The following is a 16291-nucleotide window of genomic DNA, read 5'->3' as shown; positions in this document are numbered from 1 at the left end:
GGCTGAAAAGATGATAAATTGAAGGTACCTACAGAGGGAATGCCTAGACATAGTAACTTCACAAGAGACCCCATTTACAGAGCCGGGATAGGAACAGAATAAGAATACGGGGCTTCTGTCAAACAGATCAATCCACTGACAAAAGCAAGAAGGGGGTGTTGGTGGCACTTCGAAACAACCTTGACCTCACAGTCAGAGTGAGAGGGATGCCCAGGGGAGCTATTTAGCTTTGAATTTAAAGGGGAGGGGGGAAAGCTGTACACGATAGCCATGATTTATGCACCTAGCACAGGACAAGATGCCTTTATCCAAAAAGCAGTGCTCAGATTTTAAAGATTCGCAAAGGGCCCCATGGTCTTGATGAGGGACTTAAACCTGGACTGGGACAAAGCAAAGGATAGGAGCAAGAATATCTTAGGGGTACAGGGTAAACCATCACGAGAACCGGTGTAGAAAATTGAAAGGCTAGCATTGGTGGACATATGGAGGGAAAAATAAGGGGTTTACTTTCTTCTTGCATGCCCATCCAGGATAGATTATGTTATGTTCATTCCATGCTCTTCTGGGCAGGGTATCAGACAAAGGTGGGGGCAATGACAGTCACGTCATGCTCCCATCCTGCTGACAATCAAAAGGTCGTCCCCTAGGACTGAGGAAATAGAGCTATCCCACATTCCTGTTCAAGGACAACACCATAAGGGAGGAGATCAAGTAAAGGATTGAGGGTTTCTTTGAAGATCCAGGAGCACATGCCAGCAGACTAGGTGGGACGCGTTCAAGGCGACAATTAGGGGGGGGGGGGGAAATATCATTGCAACCAAGGCTCATAGGGACAGAGAAATTGGACTTGTTGAAAAAGATCTAGAGGGAAAACTGAAGGAGGTAATTGCGTGGATGGGTGTGGAGTGAGTGGGGAAACAAGAAGGGAATATAGAGCCATAATGGGCCAATTGGATATAATACAGAACACGGTGGCAGAACGCTCCCCATTATCCCTCAAACCAAAATACTACATCAAAGCAAACAAGTCAGGCAGGCTCTGAGCCAGGATGTTGAGAAAGGAAGAAGGCTAAAATTATATTAAAATGACTGTGGAGTGTGGGGGTGGCAGCAAGAGTATTAACACAGAGGACATTGCTCGAGAGCGGGGCAAATCACGCCATTCATTGGAAGAGGTGAAGGTAGTCCCAATACAAAAACCGGGCAAAGACCCGACAACGTGTGGCTCGTACAGGCCGATCGCTTAAATTAACGTTGACGGTAAGATATATACGAAAGTCCAAGCCAATCACCTAGACCAAATCCTCCCACAGATTGTAAGCACAGACAAATCAGGCTTCGTTAGGACCAGACACACTGGTTGAGAACACAAGAAAGATAGCGCATCTCAGAAGCTTAGCAAGAAAAACATCCCTGCTCTCCTGGTGGCTTTGGATGCCAAGAAAGCTTGTGATAGGGTGGAGTGGCGGTGTCTACATCTCATTATGAAGATGGGATTCAGGGATAACTTCTTAGCAAAGATTAAACTACCAGAACCCATCATTACATATAGCTATAAAATGCCAATTAAAAGAGCCCATTAAAGTACAGCATGCACAAAACCGGGCTGCCCCCTCTCACCTTTATCCTTTACTCTATGGAATCCACCTGGAGGCCGTACTGGCTGCAGTAAGACCGAAAAGGGAAACGGTAGGGGTAGCATTTGGGGGAAGGGTCCATAAAATAGCCGCCGTTGCGGACAACATGATACTAAAATTAACAGACTGGAGGCCTCCCTTGAAGCCATGGACAGAGGGATGCAACAATAGCTAGACTAAAAATAAACATCGACAAGTATGAAATTCTGAACCTGACGACAACGCGAGAGGTAGAAAGTAATCTCTAACAGGAGTGCCCATATAGATGGGCCGAGAAGGCTGTAACATATTTAGGAGTTAAATTCACAAACAAACAGAGCTCTATTTTGCCAATTACCCACTTCTACAAGAAGCCATGAAGAACAACTGATCGACTGGGGCCCGCTAACCTGGTTAAGTAGAATTAACGTCTTGAAGATGGTCATCCTTCCCCAGCTGCTGTACAGTTTCACGGCACTCCAAACACAAATACCTGCCTCCTTTAGAGTTCTCCAAAAACAAACTGGCAGATTTGTGTGGAACAATAGAAGACCGAGAATAGTGAAAAGGGTAACGAGGATGCAAAGGAATAGGGAGGGTCTGGGAGAGCCAGACTTTAAGGCATACTTTCTGGCGGCACAAACAAGAGTGACCAGGAACTGGTTGAGGGATGACCGGGGCAAGATATGGAGAATTACCCCTTTTTGGTCCCCACTTACAACAATCTTTGTCGATCCACAATTTCCCCGGGACTCAGAAGAAAGGCTCTTAAATAAGTGGCAGGAGAGAGGGTGCCATAAAATGTGTGATCTGTTTGAGGGACCAGAAATTAAATCTTTCACTTGATGCAAGGCAGATTTAGGGGTGGAAGAAGGGCAGCGATTCATATACACCCAAATAAGACATTGGTTGCTTCACCCGTCACTGAAGGAAGCAGCGACCCGAACACCAACTCCCTTCAAGAAATACTTACTAGTCTCCTCCGTTTGCGACAGAACTACTATGTTAAGGCGAATAAATCCGATCGCCTGTTAGCCAAGATGCTCCGGAGGGAAGACAGTGAGAAAACGATTGCACGAATCAAAGGAGAGGGGGAGGGGGGGAAATCAGACGTACACCTCCAATAGTGATATTGAGAGAGAGTTTTGTAAATTCTACTAGACCTGTACGCCTCTAGTGAACCAGATGCTAGTGCGCAGGTGAGATACTTAGAGAGAGTTCAGGTTAACTCTATAACGAGAGAACAGAGGGAACAGTTGGAGGGGGAATTTACCACTGATGAGGTTAGGAAAGCGCCATCTTTGGCTGCTGGTAAAGCCCCCTGTCCGGATGGTTTCCATGCTCCATTTTATAAGCTACACAAAGAAACTTTAATCCCCCCATCATACTAGGCTATTCAACCATATAGGGTCAAAAGGGGTTTTACCACGGACTATGGAGGAAGCAAAAGGTGGTTCTTATTCACAAGAAGGGCAAAAACCCAGAGCGCTGTGGGGCATATCGGCCAATTGCATTAATAAATGTTATTCTAAGCTGTACAAAGGTCTTGGCAGCCAGACTGGACAACATCTTGCCATCTATAGTCCGGGCCGACCAGGCGGGTTTTATTAGGGATCGCCAAACGGCAGATAATGTGAGGAGACTGGCTCACCAGAAGTTCACAAGAAGGGGATTCCGGCTCTTCTCCTAGCTTTTGACGCCGAAAAGGCGTTTGATCACGTGGAGTGGGGCTTCCTCCGAACTACGCTGATCAGGAGGGGGTTTGGTCCAGGCTTCGTAGGCCAGGTGATGGCTAGCTATCAAAACCCGACCCTTAGATTGGCGATTAATGGTCGAATCTCGGGACCTGTGACGGTTTCTCGGGGTACTAAACAGGGCTGCCCTCTCTCCCCTCTGCTATATGCCCTTCAGTTGGAGCCCTTTTTGACAGCAGTTAGGGCGGCTGTACATATACACGGCATAACGTTTGGTGGACAGGAATATAAGGTGGCCGCCTTTGCAGACGATCTGCTCTTCTCATTAGCGGACCCAAGGGAGTCTCTCCGGGTTCTCTGTGATGAGCTAGACCTTTTTGGGCGAGTGGCGGGGCTAAAGATAAATTCCAGTAAGTCCGAAATTTTGAGTCTTGGACTGTCGCCTTCGACAGAGAGGCATATTAAAACCACCTATGAGTTTAGCTGGGCAAATAAACAAAATATTTGGGGGTGCTCCTTATGAGAACGGTGGGAGAACTTTTTAGGGCTAACTATCTCCCCCTGCTTGGGAAAATTAAATCGAAATTGGTTGACTGGGGCCCCCTTGCCCCCCCCCCCCAGCCCGGCCCCCTGGTACCCCCCGTCCCCCACGGCCCGGCCCTACCTTTGGTGCTTTACTATTTCGCGGCCCTCCCAATCGCGGTTCCAAGTAGTTTTTACAGAGCGCTGCACAGGGTTACAAGCCGGTTTATATGGAAGGGGAAACAACCAAGGGTGGCCGCATCTCTTATGAAGGCTCTCTGCTCAAGGGGGAGGGGGGGGGGGTTAGGTGTCCTGGACTTCAGGGCGTACTTTCTAGCAGCCCAGTTTAGAATTCTCAGACTGGCAGAGAGATGATCGGAATAAGCTGTGGAGGCAGATGGATAGAGCAGTGGTGGCAGGGCACCTGGAGGGAATGCTTTGGAAGCCGAGGGCGGATAGAACCCCTCAAATGTATGCTAGTGAAATCACCTCTGTTATGGGCAAGGCATGGGACTCTGCAGGGATAGGCTCTCATTTTACCACGTTTCCTTCCCCGTACACTCCTATATTTGAAAATCCGCAATTCACCCCACAGTGTAATAACAGGGGTTTTGATGCATGGGTCCAAGGGGGCTGTCGAATGCTACGAGATATTTACCATGAGGGGTCAGTTAAGGACTTTGAAAGGTGCAAGAAGGATTTTGGTTTGAACGAACGCCATAGATATGGGCATTTGCAACTGCGGCATTGGCTCTCTCATCCCGAGATGCGCCAAGCGGGTTCCCGATCCCTGACGCCGTTCGAGAAATATTTAGACTCGCACTCAGGGGACAGGGGATTAATGGGATCCATCTATAGGCATATTAAACAAGGTGAAACTCTCCCCCCTAGGTCCTATATGAAGAAATGGCAGGAGGACACAGGGCCATAATTGAAGAGCAGGAATGGCAACATCTCTGGTCCCAAATCCCGAAGCTGCTAACTAGATCGATCCAGATCTGCGAGATCTGGCTAAAGCGTTTGGTCCAGTGACATATCACCCCGGTCAGATTGCATAGGATCTCCTCTTCTTCATCTCGGGACTGCTCGAGGCGGTGCGAGGGGTTTGGAACGTGGGCTCATATATGGTGGGATTACCCGAAGTTAGACCTGTTTTGGGGCCAAATAAGGCAGGCAGTGGTTCGTACCCTGGGGAAGGTTGGAGGCAGGAATAGAGGGCTGGATATGGTTTGCCTGAGAGGAGTGTTGGGGGAGATTCCCATCAAGTCCCACCGAAAGGTGTATGTCATTATGATGTCGTCGGCGGCATTGGTGTTGGCACGCCGATGGAAGTCTAAGGATCCACCGCAAGAGCACGAATGGGTAGCCAAAATGTGGTCGCTGAGATTTGGGACAGACTGGTCTGATCTAATTGTCTACAAAGGAGGGAGCGCGCAGGGCCTGGTGCCCAAAAGCTATGTCATTACTGGGAATTATAGCCCCGCAAGAGGATTCGGACATTTAAGTTGTATTGAGTGATCTGGCCTTACGAAGTTGGCCTTACGAAGTTGTATCTTATCGATTGGATGCTTGGGTCTCAGTCTTGGCCTCCTGGATCGTTTCGGGGACATCATTGGGGGGGGGGGCTTTTTCTTGGGTCGAGCATTAGGGGAGGAGGAGGAAGGTGGGGGTAGGGGTAGTTTTGACTTGTTGACTGTTCCATTGTTATATACGAAATGCCAATATAAATTAAGTAAAAAAGAAATACTTACTGACAGACTCAGGGGACAAACATAGTGGTGACAATTTACTCACACAAACAGGTGAAAGAACCAGGGGAAAAGGAGATACAAAAATGTCAACAAATAGAGGACGAATACTGGAAAAGACTGTGGGCCTAGTCCCTTCAGATTCAGGAAATATAGGTAAAAAAAAAAAAAAAAAAAAAAAAAAAAAAGTGGCACCTAACCCCAGTAAAAATCCATAAACTATCCCCCTCAGGGTCCAAACTATGCTGGGGGGAATGTGGAATGCCATGATGTCTGGTCGGGATGCCTGTAAATTCAAGTATATTGGGATGGCCGGGGGGCAGGGGGTAATACAGGAAGCAGTAGAGGAAACCCTAAGAGTGAAGGGAGGAGGTAACAGAGGCATGGCACAGATAGGCCTAGGAGGAACTTCGGACGAATTACACTCGAGAGCGGAACGCCAAGTATACGTGGTCCTGATGATGGAGGGGGGCACTAGCGCAAAAGTGGAAGTCCAAAGAGCCTCCCATGAAACACACATGGGTGAGAAAAGCATTGAATTTTGCAGCCTTCGAATGGGTATCTTACTCTCTACAAGGAGACCACCAAACTTTGATAGTCCAGGGTGCTGGGGTTCCTACAAGAGGGAGCCAGAGGGTCATGGCGAGCGAGGAGAATTAGACTTTTGGGACTACTGTTATTATCCTGGGACCCTTTCAAACCAAGGGACCTAGATCCCCCAACCTCTCAAATGAAACTTTTAAAAAAACTCAAGAGGAAGATATGTAGGGGGAGAGGGGAGGGACAAAAACATTGGAACGGGGGGGTGGGGCCTTTATGTGGAAATGCCAATAAAAAGTTACTTTACAAAAATAAAAAGGTTTAGAAAAAAGCTACAGAACACCTGGTCCGGAGGGACTAGAAAACTGGATCAAAACATGATCCAGTGACTTGGATTAATATTTTTACACGTTTTGAAGGAAGGTGTTCTTCCTACAGCCTTGAAAATCTGATGACAACTGTTTTTAAGAGGAGAAGCCAGGCTGCCTTGGTAATAAGTAATCACCCAATCACACTTTTGGATATTACAAAAAAGATTTTGGCCTCTCATTTTAAAGATCTTGTGCATTTCCCAAAACAATTGGGCTTAGGGGCTGAAATTGGTCGTTCATCTTGAATGCTTTAACACATCAGACACTGCTTAGTACTGACACACTTAAATGTGGCTTATCTTGGGAACACAAGCTCTTTGATTTGATAATGTGGAAAACCTTTTATGTTCAAAGCTGGGCAAGTATGGCATTCTGGTTGGTGTTGGTCCCTTGAATATATTAAAATACCATGATGTAAGTAAGCCTAGTTAATGAGGGTCACTATTCCGACTACAACATCCTTAAACAGGGGTGTGTAGTGGCGTTGGTCGTTTCATCTGTATTCATCAAATTTAGATATAGTCTGTTAGAAGTTAATGGTCCACCTAGATTAGGCAAAGGCAAAAAAAAAAAAAAAAAAAAGTGCCTTCGGCATTAAAAAAAATAAAAACGAAATCCTATTAAAATCGGATGCACCAATGTTCGATATAGTGGGACCTGGGAGCTGCACCACCCCCCCCCCCCCCCGTTTCCTAAGGAAGGAGGCAGCGAGGGTTTAATACGCACACAAAACATATACATTTTTTTAAAAGGAAGGGTGACAGGAGAATCAGGCAGAGAAGGAGAGGTAAGTGGCAACATGCTAAGGTAAGTGGGGAGCGGGGATCGTGGGAAAGCGGAATTCAAAATTATGTTAAATCAAAGCTTTGCACTTCGCAAAATTCTGCTTCAGTCTTTTCCGCTTAGATTAAATCACATGCATCCAGATGACCTGACAGTTTGTGACCAAATTGATTAGTCTGCAGCATAGCCCATCAGCAATCTGAAAATATTCCACTAGGAACCATTTGGACCAATTCATTCCAGAGGGGGCATGGCTGCTGGCATGCCGTGAAGAGCGGGATTGCATGGGCTCCCGAGAAAGATCCTCGAAACGGACTGGTGTGTACCAATGTGATCTTTACGTGATCCTACCCTGGAAGGTGGAACAGCAGACTGACCGAACCTGCATATGAATGGTGGCCGACTTCGGCAGTTAGGATCTGAGGTGCCGAGATGGTGCGAGCCCCCCAGATGGTGGACGACAGATGGAACCAAGCAGCCTGATGAGGAGAGGAGTGACAACGTGCTGATCCCGACGTCGATTGGAGCGCATTGACCTCTGGGCTAACGTCCCCGCCTTGGGAACCATGCTCGCCCCCTCGGATGTCGGAAAGGAGTATTGCAGGCCGTAACTGGCAACAATAGCGCTGCTGAGAGCTGGTGGGTGGAGACCTCTGGTGAGTTGCATGAGCCCCTGTTGGGCTGGGAGCCTGCACTCAATGTGGAATCCGACGTGCCTTGGATGTACCCCTCGCAGAGTTTAAATGATGAAGCATGCCTGAGTCGATATGGGCCTGGGAAGGGAAGACCCAGCCCACTAAGTCTGTCTGATGGCCGCTAGTATGCTGTAGCCATAGGCTGCAGCCTGCTGTAGCTGTTGGGCATGCAGAGGAGCAGCTGTCACCCATTGGGCTGATCGTGGAGTATGTAGGAGCCAGAAGAGAGCTGAGCCTTAAAGACTGGCGTGTACAGCCCACTGATTTACACTTTTAGCTGAACGGCCCAGGGAACATTACAAATGCCGGACCCAAAACCTAAAGGGGGGCCAGAAGAGGTACATTATGGACTTGTTTGCGACTAAGGAAACTGACGAATTTGAGAAAGGTCATCCCTTCTCCCCTTCCTTGGGGGTGGGGGGCACAAGACCTTTCTCATAGGGCCAGGGCGTCCACAGTACAATAGTCCCCCTGAGCGTGGTACACTGAGGGAGGATCACAAGGGAGAAGAAGCCCCTTATGGGATTGGGACGACCACTCTCAGAGAAGGCTGTATACCCTGCGGCAATACATATCTAAACCCTTGTCCAATGTTAATTCCTTTAATAGGACCAATATGTCCTATTGTCAAGTTAGTCAACCGGATATACTTGACAAGACTAAAAGATAGCGCGCAATGTGGTTTTATTTTGAGTACTGTGAAGAAGATGACGAAGAGTTAAAGGATCACTCAGGAGAAGCAGAGTGAGGGCTTCAGTGCTCTAGACTCAATCCGACGGGCCCAAACCAATTCAACTATCCAACTATCCAAAACAGAAGTTCAAAGACAGCTCAGCTGAGACGTCGGGAGAGAGCTGTCCTCCGAGGAGAAAATCTGTCAGCCGTGCACCGGCCAAGCAGATGAGGGCCAGAAGGGAAGCTGTGAGAGGAGGAGAGGGAAAACCCAAACGTGGACCAGGATGGAAGGACTGCTCAGGATATTGCAGAGTCAAACCTCCAAACACCCGAGAGGGAAGACATGCAGCCAGGGAGAGGCAGACATCTGCATAGCTGCTGCAAACCTTGTCCGTTCCCCGAATGCTATCAGAACCTCGAAAAAGGAAGCAGCTGCTTGTGAAATGCTGGTACCTGCACGAACGAGACACGATACGCGTGTTGCCAGAGAGGTGCTGGAGGTCTGGAGAAGAAAGGGGGTGAAGTTGAAATAAGGTGGTCTGGGACCCAGGGAATGAAGGGCGAGTCTGGGACTCGCAGCCTTATGAGAAACTAAGAATAAGAGGGTTTGGGACCCTAACTAGAAAAATAATTAAATGGAACAAACCAGAAGAGTTGTATGCTTGGCTGGGGAGCAAACCAAGCAGATACAACGCTACAGTGAGAGTCTGAAACCCACACCCATATGAGACAGAAATTTAAAGCCATTCATAAAAATGCGAGTATGGGACCTGCACCCAAAATGAGTGAAGTATAATAATTAATCAAAAAGAAATTCTACGCTTGGCAAAGGGAATGTGCCTTGGTGGTGTGACAAAGCAGTGTCGATTCGAGAACCCTGTGCTTGTGAATTATCCAGTGACATTTGCTTAAGATACAGGCCTCGGAGGCCCGAAAAGGAAATAAAGTAGAACAAGAAAGAAGCTAGTGGAAAGAATCATGACCCTGGCCTGAGAAGTCCTACATTTATGAACAGTTCTTTATTTCATCCGTTTTTGATTACCCGAGTAACTGGGAACTTGTTGAGAGCAACCACAATGAACACTTTACTTTAAGAAGAGATCATCCTTGCACAGTTTAAGTTAGTGTTGGGGACAGAAGTAAGGTTTTGGGACAGGACAATGACAGACATTCTAGTTTTGGACACTGACAATTTTCTTAAGTTTTCTTTGCAGCAGGGGACCCCTCTTAGTTTTAGGGACCGAGGCATTTTTGCCAACCTCTAGAGTAATAAAGGTTTCTGCCCCAAAACATGTCATTGTGTCTGAGCCTGCTTTCTGCACCCTTACAGGACACGGAGTTCTCCCTGCCCCTGAAAGAGACATCAACAGCAGAGGCAAAGGGCCAGACATCGGATCACAAAGATAGTGTCCTTGCAGTGATAACAGCACTATGCACCTCAGTCGAATTCAAGATAGATGAGGTCACAATTTATGTTAACTTCTGGCTGCAAGACATGCGCTTGTTGCCTGACCGTGTCACTAACACTGGAGATCATTTTTATTGTACGGGTTTTGGTTCACGTCTTTCTTTACACAAGTAAGTGCTTGCAAAGAAATCTTCCAGCAATAGCACCATTTGCTGATAAATTGTTTTGTTGCAAACCCGACTTAGGCAGAAGGCCACAGTATACCACTGTTTTTTTTCTCTGGGAGATTTAACACCCACATTACTGGAAGGTCTTGATGTATCCTTTGTTCTGATGGTCATACTTCCATTGTTTCATATTTAAAAACAAAAAAGGTAATTATTAAATTATATTTATTAGAAAAAGTTTGGTTTAAGTGACTTTATTTTAGATTTTTCTTGGTGGGCTAGAATGTGCTTGCACAGTTTTCTGCTAAATGTACGTTTGCAAGTAATTAACTATGCCAATGTGGTTGTGCTTCTGAGAAGCACAGCATTTATTGTAAAGTTCACATAGCTGCATGTAAATCGACAATGAGGGGGGATAGGATTGCCCCTTTGCACACCCCTACCTTTAAACCCTCAGATGATGCTTATATCAAATAGGTGCTCTGCGTTTTCTCTATTTATATATGATCTTTTATTTATAGCACGCCTACACAAGTGTTCAAAGCGCGACGAGACAAGGGGGTGACAGGAAGCACAAGGCAACGATCTTACTAGGCCAATTGACATTAAGATGGCCTAGCGAGGGAAGGGGAGGAGAGGCCCAAGACACAAGACAAAGGAAGAGTGCGGCCAACAGGTGGTAGTGGAGGGGTTAAGTGCAAACAACAAATGATGGATAAGTGCAAGTAGGGGGGGGCTGTAGGGATGCAGATACAGCCCCCATGTGCAGGGTTGCCAGATAAACAGTGCAGGGAAGTGGGAGAAAGAAGAAAGTCTTGAGCTGCTTCAGGAACCAGAGATGGCTCTGCTCATGTTTCAGAGAGGAGGTTCCAAAGGGGCACGCCGGCCGAACAGAGAGCGAAGAGCTCGAGAAGGAAGATTTCTGAAGCGAAATCTGGAGGCATTTTGGTCCCAGGCCCCAGAAGGCCTTGTGGACAATGCAAAGGGTCTTGAATTTGATCCTTGCAGCCACTGGGAGCCAATTGAGAGATTTCAGTGCTGGAGAGATACGATCTGTGGGCTTGAGGCCAAGGAAAAGATTCGCAGTCCTGCTCTGGATGAGTTGCAGAGGAGCGAAGAGTAGATTTAAAAAGAGAATGTTACGGTAGTCGAGCCTAGAGAGAACCAGAGCTCTGGAAACAGTGAGCTTCTGGGAGGAGAGGAAAGGAAAGGAAGAATACCTCCGAGTAGGTGCAGTTGGCAGTTTGACTTCTTAAGAGACGCGAGGGGAGAAAGAGTGTGGAGTCGAAGAGGACTCCAAGGTTCTTAACCTCACAGGTGGGAGCAGGAAGAGGGAGGCAGGCCGGCCAGAGCGCAGCAGGAAAGAGGTGCCACTGAGGAAGCTCTCCCGTCTTACTGGCTTTCAGGCAGAGATCATTGGCAGCGCACCACTCCTGGATTGCAAACAGTCAGGGATGAGAGAAGGAGAAGAGGAGGCAGAGGGGAGCCTGAAGGCGAGCTCTGGGTCATCCACGCAGCACTCGAAGTTGGAGCAGAGAGCAGCAATGCAGTGGGCGAGGGGTGCAAGGTATTGGTTGAACAACCATGGAGAAAGGTTAGACCCCTGGGGAACACCACAGGTGGAGAGAGAGCTAGAGGAGAGGAAGGACCCAAGTTGGACCTGGGAGGGTTGGTCAGAGGAAAATGACATACAGGCAAGAGCCTGACCGGTGATACCCAGATTATCACAGAGCCGGTTCAGCAGGATGGCATGGTTGACCGTGTCAAATGCAGAAGAGAGAAACAGCAGGATGAGGACAGAGCGAAGGTTGGAAAGCAGGTCTTCACAGATGTTCAGGAGAGCGGTTTCTGTGCATCTGGCTGCTCTGAAACCAAACTGATGGGAGTCAGCCAACAGATTCAGTGTGAAGATTAAGCTGGGAGATTGCTAGCTTTCCCAGGAGTCTGCCCAGGAAAGGAGTGAGATCAGGCAATAATTAGCTGGAAGGGAGGGGGGGGTCGGCTGAGTGTTTCTTAGGGAGAGGGTGCACAAGAGTGCTGGAGGGGAGAGGGGAAGGTTCCATAGGTGAAGGAGTGGTTGCAGAAGTCCGCCAAGGCTGGAGCAATGGTGCCAATGTGATCCTTGATGATTTTGGAAGAACAGGGAAGAACCTGCTTAGATGAGGGTATCATAGATCGTGCTTGTCTAGAAACCTCATCAGGGGAGAAGAGAGTAAAGGCAGAGAAGGGAGGGATGGTGGCTGCAATGGGCCAGAGGAAGAGGAGAGAGTGGAGGGAGAAGCAGGAGGAGCAGAGAGGGTGGAAAGGACGTCCTGGGGTTTAGAGATGAAGTGAGAAGCCAGGGCTGTACAGAGGGCCTGGGAAGGGACAGGAGAGGTAGAGACTGCAGAAGGATTGGCCAGTTCCTTGCAGATTTTAAAGAGTTTGGCCGAGTTGTTAGATGCCACAGGAACGCAGGCTTTGATGCAAGCTCTATTCTTGGTAAGGACAGAGTCAGTATTGCCTTTGGGGCAGGTGGCAAGCCAGTTTGTCAGAGGATGTACAAGATGCCAACCCTTTCCTCTCAGCCACCTTACACTTGTGTAAGGGTGACGAGGTCAGAGTCGTACCAGGAGTTGCACTTGATTTTAGGCTTCATGCTGATCCTCATGACAGGGGCAAGTACATCAAGAGTGTCAGAGATAAGAGTGGGGCATGGAGAGGGCTATTTCAGGTTGCGAGTCAGCCAGGGGTGCAAGAGGCGACAAAAGCCTCCACTGACATGTTTCATATGTTGAATAAGCGAGAAGGTAGGTGGCAGTTTGGGGGTAGGACAGACAAGCCATTCAAAGGAGGAGTAGGTCTGCATAGGAATGCTAGAGGCAGGGATCTACTCAAAGATTAAGTCTACATATACCCCCACCAGGACGGTTGGATCTGGGGGCCATCAGGAAGGAGAGAGTCGAAGCTTGTGACATTGATGAATTGCATGATTGTACGTTCTATGTGTAGGTATTTATTTCTTTGTTCCCAACTTTTGTTTAAATACCCCTTAAGTATGTTGCTGAAGTTCTGCGAGTCACATTGTAGTATGCAAGGGTAAACTCCCACCCCCCCGACCCACCAACTTAAATTATTTTTTGATGAACTATGACAGTCAAAATATATAACCTCTACAAAATTTAACAAGCTGATGTACTGATATTTCAACATAACCCAACACAGCTTCAGCCACCTCTTCTGCCAAACTGACTCAACCACTTGAGGAACCTTGGCTCCCTTTACAGACTACAGTCAGAAGGGTAGGAGATGTGATACTGTCTGGCTATGACGCAGGCTGAAAAACAGTCTAGATCATAAACGTAAGAGACTAAACATGTGTTTGCTTGAGTATTATGAGATTGATTCTATACCTACATCAAAGTGTCCTTTTCTTTGCAGTTTAAAGGGTCCCCTTAGCTCCCATCTCGTACGTACTGTGGGCAAAGGCATCATGCAAAGGTGCTCTACACAGCAACCCTGACATACATTGTGGACCAAGGCATCATGGAAATGTCTTGTAAAACGTTGCTGTGTACTGGCATCTATTGCGTTTTTCATGTATTACCCCAAGAACACAATGTAAAATTTGTATGGATTTTTAACCGGTTCAACGGTGGCATCCATCCGCCTGCGCAGCTTTTACCAAGGAGCAGAAACGCCACTAGGGTGCTTCTCTCTGGTATGATATGGCATTAGGGTGCTTCTCTCTGACAAAAAGAGAGAATACGACTCCTCCTGTCCCACTAACCTCCTTGACATCTCCACCCAGGGCAACAGGGTTGGCAAGAGCGTAGCAGAGATTTCGTGTCTTCCCTTTTAGGCTTTGTTGCACACACAAATTCCCTTGTCATTCCAAAGCATTGTGATCTTTTTCAATTATTCGGGCAAACGTAACTTGCCAAAGAAAGACAAAAATTTTAAAAATAAAAAACACCAAGAAATGCACGATTCGATAAGCATATTACGCTAAACATCTTGAAAGTTCAGCTAACAAGGTCACATTTAGTTGTGGAAATGCGGATAGGTATTTTTTTGACAGTTTAACACATCCGAGTAGAAACTTAGCATCCTCACTCACGATTGGTTCTGAGCCGATGTTCATGGTGGGTTGGGTTGGCGTTACCTCCAGAATAACAATTAGCTGTTAGGAAAAGTAAAGAAATCACGTTATTTGATATTCGTGAATATGTAAACTGGCAATGGTGTGGCTGTGTGCAAAAAGCTTTCCGTATGGCAAACGTCTGCAGCGTGTTTTATTAAGCTCCCCCACCCCCCAAAAAGGGAAACGAGGGCAGATGTACTCCTGACCCACACGTAAAGCACGACTACAGATGTGAGGAGGTAGTGGTAATGTAAACCGACCCTCCCCCCCCCAATTTTAAAACGTTATAGAATTGGAAATATTGCAAGCAAAGATGCCGAGTAGGTCCAGGCGATCTGTGGATACATTGTACTCAAAAAACACAAATTACACAAACCACCGTGCTAAAGTGACCCTTTACTTAAACACATATGTATCCGGGCCTAGGAACTGCTGAACGAACGTACTGAACTACAATTATTCTGAAACGTTCGAAAGGACGGCGTGACTCGCCTCGCACGGTTAATCTGCCACAAGCAAAACCCAGAAAGCTTAAATTAAAGAGCCGGCTTTCGGTGCTGCAGATCACTTCCAAACGTTTAACTCTTTCGACTGCTCCCTAGTACGATCATTGGAAAGAGGCGGGTGGGCGCAATTTCACCGTCCTTTATAAACTGCCAAGAAAAAAAAAAAAGTTCGGTTTGCAGACAAGAAAAGCACGCGTCTACAGCGAAAAACGTCAAGGTATGTATGTCAGGGGTGTTGCTAGGTCTGGAAAATATCCGGGGCTACAGTTATTTTGGGACTGTCGGGACTGGGCCTTTTTGGTAGTAACCCTGAGCTTCTATCTAGGGCTACAACCAAAAGTCCCAGGGCTATAGCCCCCTTAGCAACGCCTCTGAGGTACGGATAACGGGCAGGTCAGTCGCACACCGTTTACTTTGAGTATGCGCCAGGGACCATCTCCGCCCCACTGTTTTTCTCTGCTGGTTTCACAACAGGCGTTTACTAAAATGTGTTTAAAAAGCAACTCAGACATAACGGGTCTTTCAAAGTAAAGTAAAAAGAAAAAAAATGATACACAAGTTTAAAAAAAAACGAAATATCTAAACATTTGATTGCCAAATGTGCAGGTCAAGACGAAAAAGGGGGCGAAGTAACATTTTTAAGAAGGCTAACTACTAAAAAAAAAGTAAGTCAAGCAAAAAAAATAGTAGGCTTTCTCCAAATACAATCATCTATAAAGTAAGCACGAGTATGACAAGCGTAAACACGTACCACTGCGCTGCAGTCCGCGCCCCTTGTGGAAGGTGTATTCTAAAGGTGCAAAGGTCTCCTGGCTGCGAATCGATCTTAATGCAGAGTCCCACGAAGATGGCGTCGCTCATTATAACGTAAACACCTGCTTTAAAGAGACACGGTCGCTTTAAGAACGTCGGCGAACCGATGCCAGTGACTCTAGGTTTGGAAGGTGCGGAAGTCACTCCTTCTGGTTAATTAGAAATCCGACGCCGAGCGATACTTTAGTAGAAGTAAGTACAACTCTTGCGTAGTATCAGGTCGGTTATGAAAAGTTCTACCAGTCCGGCCCCTTATCTCCCTCACTTTACATTCTGGTACTTGCGAAGTTACATTTATACTCGTGCATGCATGACTTCAAGTTCCCGAATGCAAGGGAATTAACGGCGCTTAAATTGACAAGCGATTTATGAGGCAGGGGAATTGGAGAGCTCTGAATAAAAAAATCACCAACCATATGTGCCGCAATAGCTACCTCACTAATGAAGTGTACTTGTTTGTTGAGATTCTGTACCCGTCACGTGCTCCAACAAGCCATATTCCTTTAGGGAGATGGTAGTCCAGTCCTGATTTTAGTTTTGTATTCTGAGATTTATAGTCATGGGATTATAGTGGACCAATCCAGGACTAAAAGTCCCAGGACTGGCCTGCCATCTCCCGAATTGAATGGT

General features: G+C 47.1%; 1 protein-coding gene across 1 annotated transcript in view; it reads right to left on the bottom strand.

Annotated features, from left to right (window-relative positions):
• The window catches only part of PATL2 (PAT1 homolog 2), a 1529270-nt gene extending 1513452 nt beyond the window's left edge, over window positions 1-15818 (bottom strand). The window contains exons 1-2 of the mRNA XM_069636258.1: window positions 15600-15818; window positions 14319-14381 (exon numbers count right to left, since the gene is read on the bottom strand). Of these exons, the coding sequence (XP_069492359.1) occupies window positions 14319-14342 (24 nt within the window). The 5' untranslated portion in view covers window positions 14343-14381; window positions 15600-15818. The remainder of the gene's footprint in view (window positions 1-14318; window positions 14382-15599) is intronic.
• Window positions 15819-16291: the final 473 nt, after the last annotated feature.

Source organism: Ambystoma mexicanum, chromosome 7p (assembly GCF_040938575.1).
Source record: "Ambystoma mexicanum isolate Mex_15411 chromosome 7p, UKY_AmexF1_1, whole genome shotgun sequence".
NCBI lineage: Eukaryota > Metazoa > Chordata > Amphibia > Caudata > Ambystomatidae > Ambystoma > Ambystoma mexicanum.
The sequence above is the reverse complement of the archived record's forward strand: the minus strand, read 5'-3'. Positions and strand labels throughout refer to the sequence as shown.